Consider the following 16,356-nt stretch of genomic DNA (forward strand, 5'->3'; position numbering starts at 1 on the left):
GGTTATTTTTAATTTTTGGTTATAATCAAAGATCTATAATCACTTTTAATTAACTATTAAAGACATGTAACGTATTAAATAAAATAAAAATAAGTGGAGTCACAAGGACTACGTGCATTCAAACTTAATGCGTGCCACTGTGAGACATGAGAATCACGCAAATTGATGATGGTCTTACTTTTCATTAAAATCATCAAATTTCTTATGGGAAAAAACAGTTGCTTTTAAAAGTCCCATGAATATGATAAGCGATCAAAGATGATGGGCAAGTGTAACGAACAGTGGACTCTCAAGCGTGTGAAAAAAGCCTCTTTTTTAAGTCATTAAAACATTTGAAAATCAACCAAAACAAAAACGTTGCCGACTGGTACCTCAACCTCCAACCATTGAGTTTGAGTTAACTCAAATGTCTTAACCATGGTTACTTTTTTAACTCTTTAGTCTACTTACTTAACCACGGTCCAATTATGCAGTGATGTAGAGAGAGCGAGCGAAAACAAAACAAAACAAAACGAAATCACCTGCATTTCTCTCTGGCACGCCCCTCTATTTCTCTCTCTTTCTGTTACCTTTTTCTTTTTCTTTATTTGGGAAAAAAATTCTTTAACCGATTGTGTGTTTGTTCTCCGGGAAAACTTGTTTCCGAAATTGAACTGTTAATTTTTTTCCGGGAAAATTTACAACTTCCTCAAGTCTCACCGCTCAGCTCTGCCTTTTGCTGTCTATCACTATCCCAAATTGCTTCCCTTGACTGGTGTGTATAAGCTTTTACTCTTTCGATTGATTTTAGTGTATTTCCTTATTTGGGTTTTATTTATTACTTAGCTCTTATATATAGCTTGTGAGATCTGAAATCATAGGGATATCCTCTCATGTAACAATAGCCATGTGGGGTTTTCTTATTTATTTGAATGTGTCAAATTTCAGTGTATAGGTATTGGTTTGTTGGGTTTTAGAGTAGATTTGATCTGGGTTTTTGAAAATTGTTTAGCATTAAATTGTTTTGGGGCCTTTTTTTTTTAAGGTTTAGATATGAAAATAGAGTTTAATATGGGAGGTAATTTGTGGAATGATGAGGATAAGGCTATGGGAGCAGCTGTTTTGGGAACAAGAGCTTTTGATTACTTACTGACGAGCTCAATTTCGAATGAGAACCTTTTAATGGCTGTTGGCAGTGATGAAGATTTACAAAATAAGCTTTCTGATCTCGTGGACAGGCCTAACGCGTCAAATTTTAGCTGGAATTATGCTATCTTTTGGCAAATTTCGCGGTCTAAGTCAGGTGATTGGGTTTTAGGATGGGGAGATGGGTCTTGTAGAGAGCCTAAAGAAGGTGAAGAATCAGAAGCTACGAGAATTCCTAATATCAGGCTTGAAGATGAAACTCAACAGAGGATGAGAAAAAGGGTTTTGCAGAAACTGCATACTTTATTTGGTGGATCAGATGAGGATAATTATGCTTTGGGATTGGATAGGGTTACTGATACTGAGATGTTCTTTTTGGCATCTATGTATTTCTCCTTTCCTCGTGGAGAAGGTGGCCCAGGCAAGTGTTTTGCCTCTGGGAAGCATGTGTGGTTATTGGATGCCTTGAAGTTGAGTTCTGATTACTGCGTGAGGTCTTTTCTTGCAAAGTCTGCCAGAATTCAGACCATCGTTTTGATCTCGACTGATGCTGGGGTTGTTGAATTGGGCTCTGTCAGATCAGTACCAGAAAGCTTGGAATTGGTGCACTCAATTAGGGCTACCTTTTCTTCAAACTCTTCTTTAGCCACGGTTAAGCCAATGGCTGTTGCATTACCAGTTACAAGTGAGAAGAAAGATGAGAATGGTCTGTTTCCTAATTTGGGCATTTTGGACAGAGTTGAAGGAGTTCCAAAGATTTTCGGTCAGGAATTGAACAACTCGGGCCATGTTCATACCCCTTTTAGTAGGGAGAAACTTGCTGTTAGAAAGATGGAAGAAAGGCCTTCATGGGAAGCTTACACAAATGGAAATAGGACTGCATTTCCGGGTATTCGAAATGGTGTTCATGGTTTTAGTTGGGGAAATGTTCAAGGAGTGAAACAAGGGATCGCAACTGAAATCTTTGGTTCACAAACTAACAATTTGCAAGAGCTGGTTAATGGGGTTAGGGAAGATTTTCGGATTAACCACTATCAGTCACAAAAGCCAATGCAAATGCAGATTGATTTCTCTGGGGCTACTTCGAGGCCTAATGTGATCGCCAGACCACTGAATGCTGATTCTGAGCATTCTGACGTGGAAGCTTCTTGCAGGGATGAGCGTACAGGCACAGTTGAGGAGAGAAGGCCTCGGAAAAGAGGTAGAAAGCCCGCAAATGGAAGAGAAGAGCCTCTCAACCACGTGGAGGCGGAGAGGCAACGGCGTGAGAAGCTAAACCAACGGTTCTATGCATTACGAGCTGTGGTACCTAACATATCCAAGATGGATAAAGCATCGTTGCTGGGAGATGCCATTGCTTACATCAATGAGCTTCAAGCAAAGCTAAAGGTCATGGAAGCAGAGAGGGAGAACCTAAGTGGCAACTCCAGAGACTTGTCTGCCTTTGAGTCGAATCCTAATGTGGAAAGTCAGAACCGAGCCCCTGATGTTGATATTCAAGCTGCCCATGATGAGGTGGTTGTAAGAGTGAGCTGTCCTCTTGATTCACATCCTGCATCAAGAGTCATCCAAGCTTTTAAAGACGCACAAATCACAGTTGTGGAGTCGAAACTTTCTACTGGAAATGATATGGTATTTCACACATTTGTAATCAAATCTCAGGGATCGGAGCAGTTGACAAAAGAGAAGTTGATTGCAGCATTTTCCTGCGAATCAAGCTCAATACAGCCATTATCATCAGTTGGGTAGCGGCAGTAGCAGTAAGAATGGCATTTAACTTAGTGATAGCATAAAATGTAGAGAAGAACAATTCAAAAGTTTCTTCTTCGGTTTTGTTATACGGCAAAGGATTCTGAGTGGAAACAGCAGGTCCAGTTAGAATTAGAAAATAACTACTTATTGACATTTAGGGCAGCAATTTTTCTGTGAATGTTTATATTATACATATTTTGTCATAAGGAAGTTTTTTGCAAGATGAATTAAATTTGTAAGTTTAACCAACTCTATCATCGTTGGTTATTAAGAAACTGATATTACTATTATTGTTTTTTTTTTTTAAATGCATATTGCTCCTGTATTTTGTTCTTTGCCAATTAATGTGCATTATCGGTAATTCATTGATGAATTTGATGTAATTTGAGTTCTGTTTTTCATCTAAGGATAAAGTGCTTTAGGGATTTTCACTAGTTTGCTTCAGTAATTGTCAGATTGAAGATGATAAAAGAATTGATACCTTTGGAAATATACAGTTATTGCGTTTGCCTTAAAAATCTTTTCTATCTATTCCCTATTGATTGACTCACCCACTAAATGGGTAATTGGTTGCTGGCTTGTTCCAAATTTCGGATCATCAGCTTCATGATTTATTTGTTAAGTTTCCAGAAATGTATCAACAGTTGGAATCAACAGGAGAAAGCAATTGGAGGGAGGCAAAAAATGGTGAGAAAGTTTTAGATATAGCGCATCTCTTGAACTGTACTTTCCAATGATGCGCGTCCCATGATTTTTTTTTTTTTGGTTTGTGTAAGACGTCATTAGACATAAACTTGGGACTGTTTGGCACACTTACCAATGATTTCTCTTCTGAAATGTTGGTAACACAAATCTTTCCTAATGGAAAGGGATGGAGATGCTTCATTTGATCATTTGACCTCAATAATGGAGCTAATTCATGCATGAAAATGGGTCATTGATTGTGCTTCGGGGTCGAATATTCTATTTGGTTGTGAGGAATTGCTGGATCTTTATTTGATTCTCAAGAGATCGAAAACCCCCGTTGGATAAAAATGTATAAAAGTTTCTGGCAAACAAACAAACAAACAAACAAACAAACAAGCAAGCAATAATAGAGTAAGATTCTCAAATCAAGTTCTTTAGCTTTTTCTGTCTCAGTAACCAACGGAAAACGCCTTGAGAATTTAGATGCACATGGAAATGCGAAGGGAACCATTTTGCTGTTAAAATCTAAGCCATCCCTTTAAATTTCTCCTTTCTATAAAGAGGATTTGAGGTATCTCCACTCCAATCTCGGCAGAAAAAAAGATTGAAAGTAAAAGGTAAACGAATGAGAAAATCAGAGGGGAAAACCAAATGTGTCCGGAATAGCTTGTATAGCAATCAATGATTATTGATTTGCATAAACAAAATTGAAAACACTAACGAACACAAAAATTATGGTGTGGTCCATTGATCTCCGCGTTGCGCCCGTGAAGATATTTAACCAATGAACTAGCATTGACAAAATGTCATGTGGTACATGTGCAGTCTTCCAGAAAAGCTCTCAAGTCAAAACTTTGAAGAACTACACCTAAATGGGAACGCCATGTTGATTGGTAACCAAACCAAAACCCAAGAAGCCCGTGCCCGCTGCCATGCCACTCAAAAGTCATTGCATGATTATTTCTTTCCTTCCCATACCACAGTTTTAGGATGAATCTTTATCCTCAGTTATTCAATTATAACCACAAACTACTTGTTTATAACCCACAGTCACAGCATGGAAAATGGACAAAGGCTGATGAAAACATGCGGCCAAAACATGGCTCACAAAATTCCATATACTTTCATCTAATGTCCACCGACCCATTAAATCACATCTGGGTCCCCCTTATTTTTATTTTCTCTTCATTTATCTTGTTGAAATTTCTCTCTTTCCCTGAGACCCACATTGAGTTTCATGAGGATTACCAATGTGAGAAGTGAGAACGAGCACAAAGAGGCGCAAGAGCGTGCCATGTGATTGTTTAATTTGGCGCCTACGACTTTTAGTATAAATACAATTCTATCTCTATCCACGTCAAACCTTTAATTTAGTTGTGTGAACGCCTGTACCAGTTTGGTGTCATCTTGACAAATAAGATATTATGAATTTCAAATTTCATGATTATATTATGAATTTCAAATTTCATGATTCACACTTGAAAATATATAATTTATTTATAGCATTGATCATTGTTAGAGATAAGAAAATTTAACATGGCCCGATTACCTAACATGAACGCAATACGAATAAAACATAATTATTAAATGGATCGGGTCTGAGTCGATAAATTTTTTCATGTTAGGTTAAGGTTAAAGTTCTTATTCCATTTATCCGATTATTATCAATAACATGTTTATATTTTCTATTCTAAATTAATTTATAGATTTTTTTTATTAAAATTAAAAAATTGTACATAATTCTCTCTTTTTGTTTTTATTTTTTTTGAGGATGAATATATACGCAGTGTTCCATTTTTAAATTTTTATTTAGATTTAGAACTTCAATAGTATAAATATGTAAATTTTGATAGATGTGTATAAATATTAAGCGGGTTATTAGATAATTCACTTATTTTCCGTATTAGGTTAGAGTCCCAATATTTGGACACGATTACTAAATCGTTTGGATTGATATAAATTTGACACGATACAAAGCTAGCGCGACATGAACATGACCCAATGATCCATTTTGGCAGCTCAAGTTAGAGCGAGCTACCAGTATTTTAGTTTGTACTAAATATTGTTAATGTCGAGAATATTGAAGAATTTGATTATCTTCTTTTTCATGAGGAACAAGATTCACAAAGGAAACGTTCGGGGAGCACATTTCATTGCGGCAAAACAGATTTAATTTCTAATGTGAAAATCAGTTTGTTTGTGTAGGAATAATTCCAACACCAGGTTCCTCACCATGATAGGTAATATTAAATGTTTAGGCTGCAACTGTTTCTGGATTTTTCAATTTTTACTCCAACTTCAGTTTCAGCTTTCAATTGACCTCTCCATTAATCTCCCACTGAAGAGAAAAAGCGAGAGAGCTCTTTCTGTAAATGATAACTTGATTTACCTGTACACAAGCCACGGAGAATTTGACTATTAAATATTATTTTAATAACTGAATTAAGAAACAAACGAAAAATGAATGTCCAGAAAAAACTCACAGATTGCCGAACACATCTTGGGACCGTTCGGCACTTGACATACAGAAGGCAGAAACAGAGCGTGGACTTCATGGAACTGTTTTCTTTCTTTAATTATAACTAATCATGTTGTTTTGTAACTCTGGTTTGAATATTTACAATAACAACAACAACAATAAAGTGTCGGTGGTAATGATCGGACTTTGGCTTAATTCCATTAATCGGATACAAATGATCATTAAGGTTACATCATTGCATCTTAATCAAATATTCATTGAACTCAATTCTAGCCAGACTAGTTGAGGACGAGCGAGGGTATCAACAGGCAAAAAAAAAAAAAAAAATCATGAAAATTTACAAAAAAGACTACGTTAGGCCAGCCAGGGAACAAAGTCAAGAAACCAAGATCCTTAGCAAGAATGATCAAAGCTTGGATAAAGAACAAAAGTATGCAAACCCAAGCCGAATACAATTGACAAAGACCATCCAAGGCTGATAGCTTGTCAAGACAAATAGGTTTGGCCATTGCAGTGGAATCTGCTATACAGTCTATTCATGTTCTTGGGTGAAAATTTTACAAGCAGCATTGCAGGATTTACATAAGATGAACACTTACTGAAAACTAGGGCTCAGCAGTCCAGCAATCTTCCTGTGGAAAATTATCCTGCAAAGCTTTGTACTCCCAACTCTAAATGAAATCAAACAGCTACACTGAGTTGGTTTTAACCTGTTAGTGGAAATCAGCTATTCTCCTACTCTTATCAAACTTGTTAACCTTTGTATCAGCAGGGGCAGTTGTCGTTAATTTCCTGGTGTAGCCTCTTATTGTGACAATGTTTGGCCACATGCCCCTTCTTCCGACAATTGTAGCAGACTACAGTCTTGCTATCCATCTCTGATTCTCGCCTCTTCTTGCTCATCTCTCTCATCCTTGGACCAAAATTTACAGCTGGAGATAACTCTACAAACTTGGAAGGCTCTTCTTGCTTGTTATGGCTACGAGATTCTTCCTCTGCCTTTATATGATCCATCAACATTGTGAAAGTAAGGTATTCCATTCGCATCAACTTAATGCAGAAGTCCTTCCAAGACAGGGGAAGCTTGGAAAGGATGACGCTAACATGAAAATTCTCATAAATCATCATGCCAGCAGCAACAATGGAATCAGCAATCTTATTCAGTTCTAGAGCTTGCTCAAAGACTGATTTCTCATCAAACATCTGAAATTCAATGTACTTCTTAACTTGAGATCTCTTTGTTCCAAATTCCTCATCAAGGTAAACTAATTTCAGCTCTTCCCATAGTTCTTTGGCACTACTGGTTCTTTTTGAGTACTGATAATAAAGGTGATCAGATAGAAAGTTTAAAATGTGGTGGCGACATATGTTGTTGTCATTCAACCACTTTCTTTCAGCAGCCTTGACTCTTGTTACTTCTTCAGAGCTAGCTTGAGGGCATAGAGTAACAATAGGGCATGGGTCAGTGAGGACATATGCAACCTTTAATTGCTTTAAAAGAAGTTCTATCTGTTGCGCCCAGACCCGGTAATTCTTCCCATTGAAACGGTGGAGTTCAGTGGGAAAAAGTTCAAGAGGTGAAGTCATTGAATTTGCCACATCTTTGTTTTGTTCACCACTGGATTCAGATCTACAGTATATCGATTACATGGTTGAAGTCAGAATCATTTTGTTACCTGCTTTATAGGCAGAAAGTGATTATAAAAAAAAAGCCTTTAAAATGAGGACATGCTCAAGTACATACTAGAACATCATTGCGTCCACTTGAATGTTTATTTCCATTTTAAAGCCAAGAAAACCCGCATACTTGATATCAAAAAATGACTTCAAACATCAATGCAGTATCTCTCACCTTAACTTAGATTGCATCTTCACAACAGCTTCATCTATTGCAGGGAGACTTTTACTGAAGGCTCTCCATTGTTCACTAGTCAACGCAATTCCTAATGTAGAGGGAGGAAAAATGCTTTTAGAAGTAAAACGTTAGTGTGATTAAAAAAAAAAAAGGATAGTTGATGATAGGCCCCAATAACTTCAAAGTTTATGACAAAATTAATATTATAAAAGAACGTAAATTGTCGAAGAAATGTACTGTATAGACAGCATACGGAAGGCCTCAAAACTTGAAAAGTATCATTGTAGCAAGGGTTCCAAGCCTGTGAGTGCAAGGTTAAATACAAGCTAACAAAATTTCTCATTCATAACAGGTGACGGGTAATTCTTGGAATACTGAGTACTAGTGGTACGGAGATTGTTAAGGCACCTACATGACAAACTCATAAGCGCACACTTTAAATATAAATGCATCAATAAATTATTTCTCAATGTCGCAGAGTTGTTGCAATTAAATATAACAGGAAATGTATAGTTCACCTTTAGCTGTAGGAACCAGCTTTCCGTCTCTTCGAAAATATTCCCTAATTGATACAAAAGCTCTCCCTTTGAATTCTTGAATTGCAACGGTCCTCTTGTTTGAGAGCTAAAGAAAATTTAAAAGAACAGCATATCTCTAATATATATAAAGGGGGAAAAAGAACCCAAAAAAATTATAAAATATGTCAAATATTTTAATTTTATATATGTTTTGTTTACCTTGCAAATAATCGAATCGCCGTCATCGTTAATGCGTTTCCCGATCTGGGCTCGTTGCTCTTCAACTTCCAAATCCGGTTCTATACGATTGTCTGTGCTTTCGGTGGTGGAGAGCAAAAACGACTCAACAACTCCTCTGATAAACCTCTTGTGATTGGCGTCAGAGAGGTCTATTCCCAGTCGCTCAGAGGCCTCAACACGGACTTTGAACTCAGTCATCTCCTCCATGTCGGAATTTTTCAGTACTTCCATCACTGTTTGTCGGATTCTTCCTTCATTTACTGTTTCCATCTTCCAGCAAGCGAAACGAATAGCTAAAGTAATAGAATTCCTAGTTGTAATTAATGTTTTGAAAGCAATTAGCAGCTAAAAGCAAAATATTAAAGCTAGGCCTGGGGTTTGAATCCCCCCCAATTTTACTTGCTAGGCTGGTTTATCACCCCCATGCAATTAATGTCTTGACTTTTGAGAGTAATTAACATCTAAAAGCAAAATAATAAGGTTCCACCGAGATTTGAACTCGGGTTACTGGATTCAGAGTCCAATGTCCTAACCACTAGACCATGGAACCGATTGTTGGTTAGGCTTTAAAATGTTTTTATCAACTTCTTTCTTGCCCGGGTTAGGATTGCATTTCAAGCGGGCGGGGTCGCGGGGGTATCATGTACTTTGAACTAGGGGTGGGCATAAACATGCAAACGCCATTTCTTTGAAGTTGGAGACCATTAAGTATCACCACTCATTGCATGTTCTACCAACCAATAAAATTTGAATCGATTTTTTACTTTTCTTCTTTTCTTTAATCAACCATTATCTATGGATAAAACACTGCATTTAAAGATTGTGGATGTTAATAATCTATATATATACAGACACTCACACAAACACACACACACACACAGGAGCAAATATTTGAGATGAAAATTGTGACATCATGTTAGGCTTATGACTGAAACACATTTTGCCAATAGATGAATGAACTAGACAAAAATATCTAGTTTTTATTAGCTCAATAAATCGGTAGTAGTCATGGACTTCGCTACATTTGCATTAATTCTTCTATTTTCATCTATCATTGCCGACATTATACGCCGTTTCCAAAACCAGAAGTTCTTTCACCAGACGAAAAGGCTTCCTCCAGGCCCACCAAAATTGCCCATCGTTGGCAACCTTCTCCAGTTGAGCCAACTGCCACACAGAGATTTAGCTTCATTGTGTGACAAATATGGTCCATTGGTCTACCTTCGTCTAGGTAGCGTCGATGCCATCACCACTAACGACCCCGACATCATACGTGAAATACTTCTCCGGCAAGATGAAGTGTTTGCTTCCCGGCCACGGACACTTGCGGCCGTCCATCTCGCCTACGGCTGCGGAGATGTGGCCTTGGCCCCGTTAGGCCCGCATTGGAAGAGGATGCGAAGAATTTGCATGGAGAACCTCTTAACAACCAAGAGACTGGAGTCGTTTGTGAGACACCGGGCCGATGAGGCCAAACATCTTGTTCAAGATGTTTGGGGCCGGGCCCAGAGTGGGAAGGCCCTGAATTTGAGGGACGTGTTGGGTGCATTTTCTATGAATAATGTGACCAGAATGCTGCTCGGGAAGCAATATTTTGGAGGCGGATCTGCCGGCCCAGAAGAAGCCATGGAGTTCATGCACATAACTCACGAGTTGTTTAGGCTTTTGGGAGTGATTTATTTGGGTGATTATTTGCCAATTTGGAGGTGGGTTGATCCTCATGGATGTGAAAAGAAAATGCGGGAAGTTGAAAAGAGAGTGGATGATTTTCACACCAAGATTATTGAAGAACATAGAAAGGCGAGAAAGGACAAGAGAAATTCAGTTAATGAAGAAGATGGTGAAGCGATGGATTTTGTGGACGTTTTGTTGTCTTTGCCCGGTGAAAATGGAAAAGAGCACATGGATGATGTCGAAATTAAAGCTCTAATTCAGGTCATTTATTTCTTACAACTTCTAATAATGTATATAATTGAGTGGCTTATATATATATATATATATATATATATATAGTCATGATTTTATGCGCACTATTACTTATAGTGTGCAATAAGATCCATGTCGAGAATTTAATAGTAGAATTGTGAGACCGATAAAATATCTCCTACTAATAAATTTTAACACCCATAGTGTATGTTGGCAGATATATATATTTTGAATTATATGTGTAATTTTGTGGCGTTTTTAGGATATGATAGCGGCCGCAACTGACACTTCAGCTGTGACGAATGAGTGGGCAATGGCAGAAGTGATCAAGCACCCACGTATTCTTCGCAAGATTCAGGAAGAGCTTGATTCTGTTGTAGGTCCAAATCGAATGGTCAATGAACAAGACTTGCCCCACCTTAATTACCTACGATGTGTAGTGCGTGAAACATTCCGCATGCACCCTGCCGGCCCCTTTCTCATCCTCCACGAATCTTTACGCGCCACAACAATTAACGGCTATCACATTCCAGCTAAGACACGTGTCTTCATCAATACACACGGGCTGGGTCGAAACACCAGGATATGGAACGACATTGAACAGTTTCGGCCCGAGAGGCACTGGTTGGCTGACGGGAGCCGAGTCGAGATAAGCCATGGAGCCGATTTCAAGATACTGCCATTTAGTGCTGGTAAGAGAAAGTGTCCGGGCGCGCCGCTTGGGATTACTTTGGTGCTAATGGCTTTGGCTCGGCTTTTTCACTGTTTTGATTGGACACCCCCGGAGGGTTTGAGGCCTGAAGATATTGATACAAGTGAGGTTTATGGGATGACCATGCCAAAAGCCCAGCCATTATTGGCCCTTCCAAGGCCGCGTTTGGCAGATCACATGTACCACTGATTGGTCCTCCAAATAAATAACACTAGACTTAAAAACCAGATTGGAGGCGATTTCACTTCTTTTGTTTTTTTAGGTCACTGAAGCTCACTTTTGACTTGTAGTTAGATTGCATCGTTATTTCCCTCGAAATTTAAACAAATCAGGACTCAGGAGAGCTTTTCGCGCAAGTGAGTTAAAGGGTGTGTTTGCCAGACAACTCAGAATAATGTATTAGAACCATGTGTAATATATATATATATATATATATATATTATAATCTCACGTTCGGTTTCCATACACATTGCATAAGTAAAAATTTAATGCAAACCCATATAATCTAAACGGGAATGGGGTCGGGTTTAGTAAAATCAGCATAAAAGTAAACATTTACATAGAAATTATTAAAATGGACTAATGTTATTATTTTGTTACACTAAAAATAATTAGAATTCATTTTAAAGCCAATTATTCAATAAAGGAATAGTTTTATTTTATTTTTTTCAACTTTCTATTTGTATGTTCCATAAATCATTAGCATTAAATACCAATTAAAATTGTTAAGATTTTGTTTAACAGATAAAAGTAGAAAGTCATTGTTCTGTTGTCGTAATCAGTGCTCTTGCCAGTGATCACGCAAGTATATCATCGGATTGGAAATTTAATGATCTACCCAACGGGGTTCATTTCATCGGCATTGGATGGGTGATAGAGGAGCACAAGTCTCTTGAAGAGTACGTGAAACTGTCATTCAATCGTCAAACAGCAGCTGGCACGGTGCACAATTACAGGAGCATTGGTCATCGTTGGCCAATCTATCATAAGAATGTATTGCTGCATCCCAGTTTGCTTCGCCGGCGTTTTGGCGGCCACCAAACTTTGGAGGCGCATGCGTAGCCACTACTTCCCATTTGCCCCTCGTAAAATCATCATTTTGCTGGGCGAAACATTTGGAGTTTGATCATTTGGGGTGTGTCGCAATAAGAACAGTTCATCGGTTGTTGTCATTGCGCCGGAGACAGTGCCGGTTTCCGACGATAATTTTCTTTTCTTTTTTTTTTATATTCTGGTTAAATTCAAAAATCAAAATATTACTAAATTTCCTTATTTCAGTCCAGGGGTATATTTGAAAATATATTATTAAGTTGAGGATAATATTGGGATTATGCATTACAAAAATCAAATTGTTAAAAAGCCTAATTTCTAAAAGCAACTCCAATTAACTTTCAACATTTAGTACAAAAAGAGATTATTTGAGAATTAAATTTTTTATTATCTGATAATTTAAAACAATCTCAACCATGCTCTAACTTTGATTATATGAATAAAAATTAATAGAAGCACAGAGGTATGCTTCTCCCCCTCTCTCACTCTTTTTTTTTTTTTAATTAAAAAAAAATCTTTTAGAATATCACATTGTAATTATAATTTTCTTGCACCGGGGCGGGCATGGTTAGCAGCATAACAGCAAAACAAGAAAGGACTTGAAAGAAACATTAGGCTGCTGGCTGATGGTGGTGGAAGTGTGAGATAAAATCTCTCTTTTGTTTGGGTGCTTCTTCCTAAATTCTCATGGTTCTGTCGTACGAAAAGTATTTCCTGTCCATGAAACGGCGTCGTACTACTGATTATAATATAGTTGCTTAATTCTCCTCTTAGCTGCTTTGTTTGGTGATGGTGGAGGAATTACAATTTACACAGGTCCTCGAGTCTCAAGCCTTCATCAACCTTCAGCCTCATTGATCGTTTCTTTTATCGTAAAACATTTTTTATAATCGCAATCGAATAACGTTGTTTTTTGCTTTCTCGCTGTTCTTGTAATTTCGTAGGTTGAGCTCCTCGTTTCTGACTCAATGACCTTAAGGTGTTCGCGAAAACGCCTAAATGAAAGCAGAGTTTAAAATGAAAATCTAATTAATACAGCAGCGATTCATCTCTTTCTTTCTTCAAAGTTCGCAGTTGATAACAGAACTTTCTTCGAGAGTAATGATGTTTTTCTCAAATTGCTTGCAGTTGCCATCATGATTCTTCGTCGACTTGCAGCTGCATTTCCTCACTCAAGAAGGTTCTTTAGTAGTAACAGTAACCATGATTTTGCAAGTGCAATTGTGGATCTCAACAAGGTAAGGCACTGTTCTATATTTTATCGAAGTTGATTCACAAAGTTTATTCTCGTAGTTGTTGATATATAATTTGATAAAGGTCATCACGTGCACACATCGCGCCAGCAACTTTGTCGCTGAATAAAAAGCATAATGAATCTTGAAGAGTTCCCTTGTGATTGATTTGAATGAATGATTGAAATATAGGATCCGAGAACTCAATTTGAAAATTAGTTAGTTAGATCCATTTAAGATAACAATAATGTTGGGGATCCCAGCAGCTTTGTCCCAACTTGAGTTCCAACTGTCATGTGTCAAGATTCTTCAAGTTATTATTTTCTTTTATGTATCTCGTTCAATTTCTGAGGTAGATTCTAATGTCAAGACTCTTTGAATTTATATGATAACCGGGGCCTCAGGAGATGGAATCAATCTTTGGTGAACCTCCTACTTCAAATGGGTTTTCTGGTTCTGTAAGTAATGATTTCATGGCTCAAGAAGCTCAGTTGACATCTCAAAAGATTTGTGATAGCACACCTGGCCTGACCCACATTGGCCGGACAGGAGAAGCACAAATGGTGGATGTCTCTCTAAAAGAAAATAGTCAAAGAACTGCCATTGCTAATTGCAAGGTAATTCTGGGCAAAAAGGTGTTTGATCTGGTCTTAGCAAACCAATTGGCCAAGGGGGACGTCCTTAGTGTAGCAAAAATAGCAGGCATTAGTGGAGCAAAGCATACCAGCAGTCTCATCCCACTATGTCACAATATCACCTTAACTCATGTTCGCGTTGATCTTATGCTGAACTCTAAGGATTTTAGTGTAGACATTGAAGGGGAAGCAGTGTCATCAGGGAAAACTGGGGTTGAAATGGAAGCTATGACGGCTGTAACTGTTGCCGGTCTAACAGTCTATGATATGTGCAAGGCTGCTTCAAAGGATATTCAGATTACAGATGTAAGGCTTGATAGAAAAACTGGTGGTAAAAGTGGGGATTGGTGCAGGGAGAAGTAATGATATGTTTGGTGGAAGAATTCAATGTTAATACTGTCAAAAATCATGGATGCCCATACTTATATGAGCTTCTAGGCTTCAGAATCAGAAGTAACATGGTTTATTTTTAATGAACTTTCATGGCAGAATTCATGCTTGAAGTGAATATTTGTTACGGTCAATTTAGTTTCTTCACCTGAAGCAAATATGAAAATTAATGGATTGCCATCCTCTCATTTATGTATCTTAAACTGATCTGATCCATGCTTCAAGATAGGTTTTTCCCACTTGCTTCTCTTTTATACATGTGTTGCCTACACAAGGCATAAGTAAATGATTTATTTTAGCTGGGTTGTATTAATTGAGGTAGAAGGGACTTCATAGTGGTGTAGCTATGATTTGCTTGGGGACTGATGAGCCCCAAATTTGTTTGCTTGAGTATTAACCAATCTACTCCACATTTTACTTCGCTTTACGGTAGATATTGTCTTCTGGATTCTATAGCAGAGAAAATGAGTTAGTTTCTTCCCGTGATAGATTTGTTTTTCAACCACCACATTAGCTTTTTTCTCTCTTATTTTTTTTAATTATATGAGACTAATGCTCGTATTACAACTCATATTACATGAAACTATTACTGAGTATATTTACAATTATACAATTCCTGCGATTAGAGCTCAGGTTTTTACCGATTTACAATTAGACAATTCCTGGGCTCTAGAACCTATATTTTTTTACCCATTTACAATTAGATAATTCTTAAGCTCTAGAGTCTAAATTTTTACCCTTTAGTATTTAAGGGACGTTTACTCCACTTTCATTTTGAGAAGGAGAATATTGTTTTCATTCAAATTTTTTGAAAAAAATTTAGTCCCTACAATGCTTTTGTGAGGCTCGAACAACGACTCTAACAATTGTGAGGACTCTGCCACTTGTCCAAAGGTCAAGTCGCTCACCACATTAGCTTTAATACTTAATTGAGGAGGAGTTCTGCTATTTGAACTCCGCGAAGACAAAAGGATGACAGAAAAAATTACCACGTGAATCAACTGAGTTGTTTGCAACTGCTAGAGAGAGGACCTATTTATTTATTACGTTAATGGAAACCAAAAATTGGCACGTGAATCAAGCAGCTTTTGTCCCTTTGTCTATTACTTTTTGAGTTTAAAAAATAAAATAATCAAAAGAAAGGAAAAACTTCTCAGGCACTTTTTGAGTTCTGTAGTCTCTCTCTATTTCTCTCATTTACTTGAGCTCTCTGCGTTCAGGAAGGAAAAACTCAAACGAGTTCTGTCTCTGCATCTCAGAAAAAAAAGGGGCTCGGCGAGAACAAGAAGCGGCTGTCGTCCAGGGGGAGTCCGGTAACGAAGCAAATGGAGGGGGAGTCTGGTAACGAACGAAGCAAATGGAGGGGAGTCTGGTAACGAACGAAGCAAACTCAATGGAGGGGAGTCTGGCAACGAAACAAACTCAATGGAGGGGGAGTAAAATGAGTGGTTGGGGAGAGGGCAGAAATGACCATCGTTTTCTCATTTTTTTTTTATTTCTTGTGGATCCACGCAATATTAAAAAAAGCAGAAATTAACGCTTGAAACGAGTGAAACGGCAATTCAAAGTTGCGTTTCTATCGTCCCTTTGTCTTCATTGAGTTCGTTTATCATTTTCTATTGATGAGAACGTATTACATGGCATCTTCTTCATTATATACATTCCCCAGTCCCCACTTCAAAGTCAAATATCTTTATCAATTTACCATTACAAGCTAGTGAGCAAAACTTCAAACTTTTTGAGTAACTCATTCTA

The 16,356-nt window shown here is 37.7% G+C and overlaps 4 protein-coding genes and 1 non-coding gene across 10 annotated transcripts; 3 read left to right on the forward strand and 2 right to left on the reverse strand.

Annotated features, from left to right (window-relative positions):
• The first annotated feature begins 387 nt into the window (after positions 1–387).
• Positions 388–3,167, forward strand: LOC127901183 (transcription factor MTB1-like). The gene has a single exon (XM_052437781.1). It carries the CDS (start codon positions 1,033–1,035, stop codon positions 2,872–2,874), a length of 1,842 nt encoding a protein of 613 aa, XP_052293741.1. The 5' UTR covers positions 388–1,032; the 3' UTR covers positions 2,875–3,167.
• A 3,252-nt stretch (positions 3,168–6,419) lies between these two features.
• LOC127901274 (uncharacterized) lies at positions 6,420–9,097 on the reverse strand. Its single transcript, XM_052438268.1, has 4 exons — positions 8,636–9,097; positions 8,417–8,522; positions 7,896–7,986; positions 6,420–7,673 (listed from the first exon to the last, which is right to left on the reverse strand). The coding sequence occupies exons 1-4, from the start codon at positions 8,924–8,926 to the stop codon at positions 6,809–6,811; spliced, it is 1,353 nt and encodes a 450-aa protein (XP_052294228.1). The 5' UTR covers positions 8,927–9,097; the 3' UTR covers positions 6,420–6,808.
• Positions 9,098–9,134: 37 nt separating this feature from the next.
• On the reverse strand, positions 9,135–9,206 carry TRNAQ-CUG (transfer RNA glutamine (anticodon CUG)). Its single transcript has one exon. It is a non-coding gene; the product is annotated as a tRNA-Gln (tRNA).
• Positions 9,207–9,546: 340 nt separating this feature from the next.
• LOC102625867 (cytochrome P450 703A2) lies at positions 9,547–11,744 on the forward strand. The gene is made up of 2 exons (XM_006491228.3): positions 9,547–10,591; positions 10,845–11,744. Exons 1-2 carry the CDS (start codon positions 9,665–9,667, stop codon positions 11,481–11,483), a joined length of 1,566 nt encoding a protein of 521 aa, XP_006491291.1. The 5' UTR covers positions 9,547–9,664; the 3' UTR covers positions 11,484–11,744.
• A 916-nt stretch (positions 11,745–12,660) lies between these two features.
• Positions 12,661–14,789, forward strand: LOC127898594 (cyclic pyranopterin monophosphate synthase, mitochondrial-like). Of its 6 annotated transcripts, none has more exons than XM_052438694.1 (4): positions 12,723–12,807; positions 12,920–12,984; positions 13,473–13,582; positions 13,981–14,789. In XM_052438694.1, the coding sequence occupies exons 3-4, from the start codon at positions 13,481–13,483 to the stop codon at positions 14,572–14,574; spliced, it is 696 nt and encodes a 231-aa protein (XP_052294654.1). In that variant the 5' UTR covers positions 12,723–12,807; positions 12,920–12,984; positions 13,473–13,480; the 3' UTR covers positions 14,575–14,789. The 6 variants fall into 6 exon arrangements, with proteins under 6 accessions (XP_052294655.1, XP_052294654.1, XP_006491289.1 ...); XM_006491226.4 differs by lacking the exon at positions 12,723–12,807 and adding an exon at positions 13,289–13,323 and having other exon boundaries at positions 12,821–13,160; XM_052438695.1 differs by lacking the exon at positions 12,920–12,984 and having other exon boundaries at positions 12,661–12,807.
• The last annotated feature ends 1,567 nt before the right edge of the window (positions 14,790–16,356 follow it).

This window comes from Citrus sinensis, chromosome 3 (genome assembly GCF_022201045.2).
Source record: "Citrus sinensis cultivar Valencia sweet orange chromosome 3, DVS_A1.0, whole genome shotgun sequence".
NCBI lineage: Eukaryota > Viridiplantae > Streptophyta > Magnoliopsida > Sapindales > Rutaceae > Citrus > Citrus sinensis.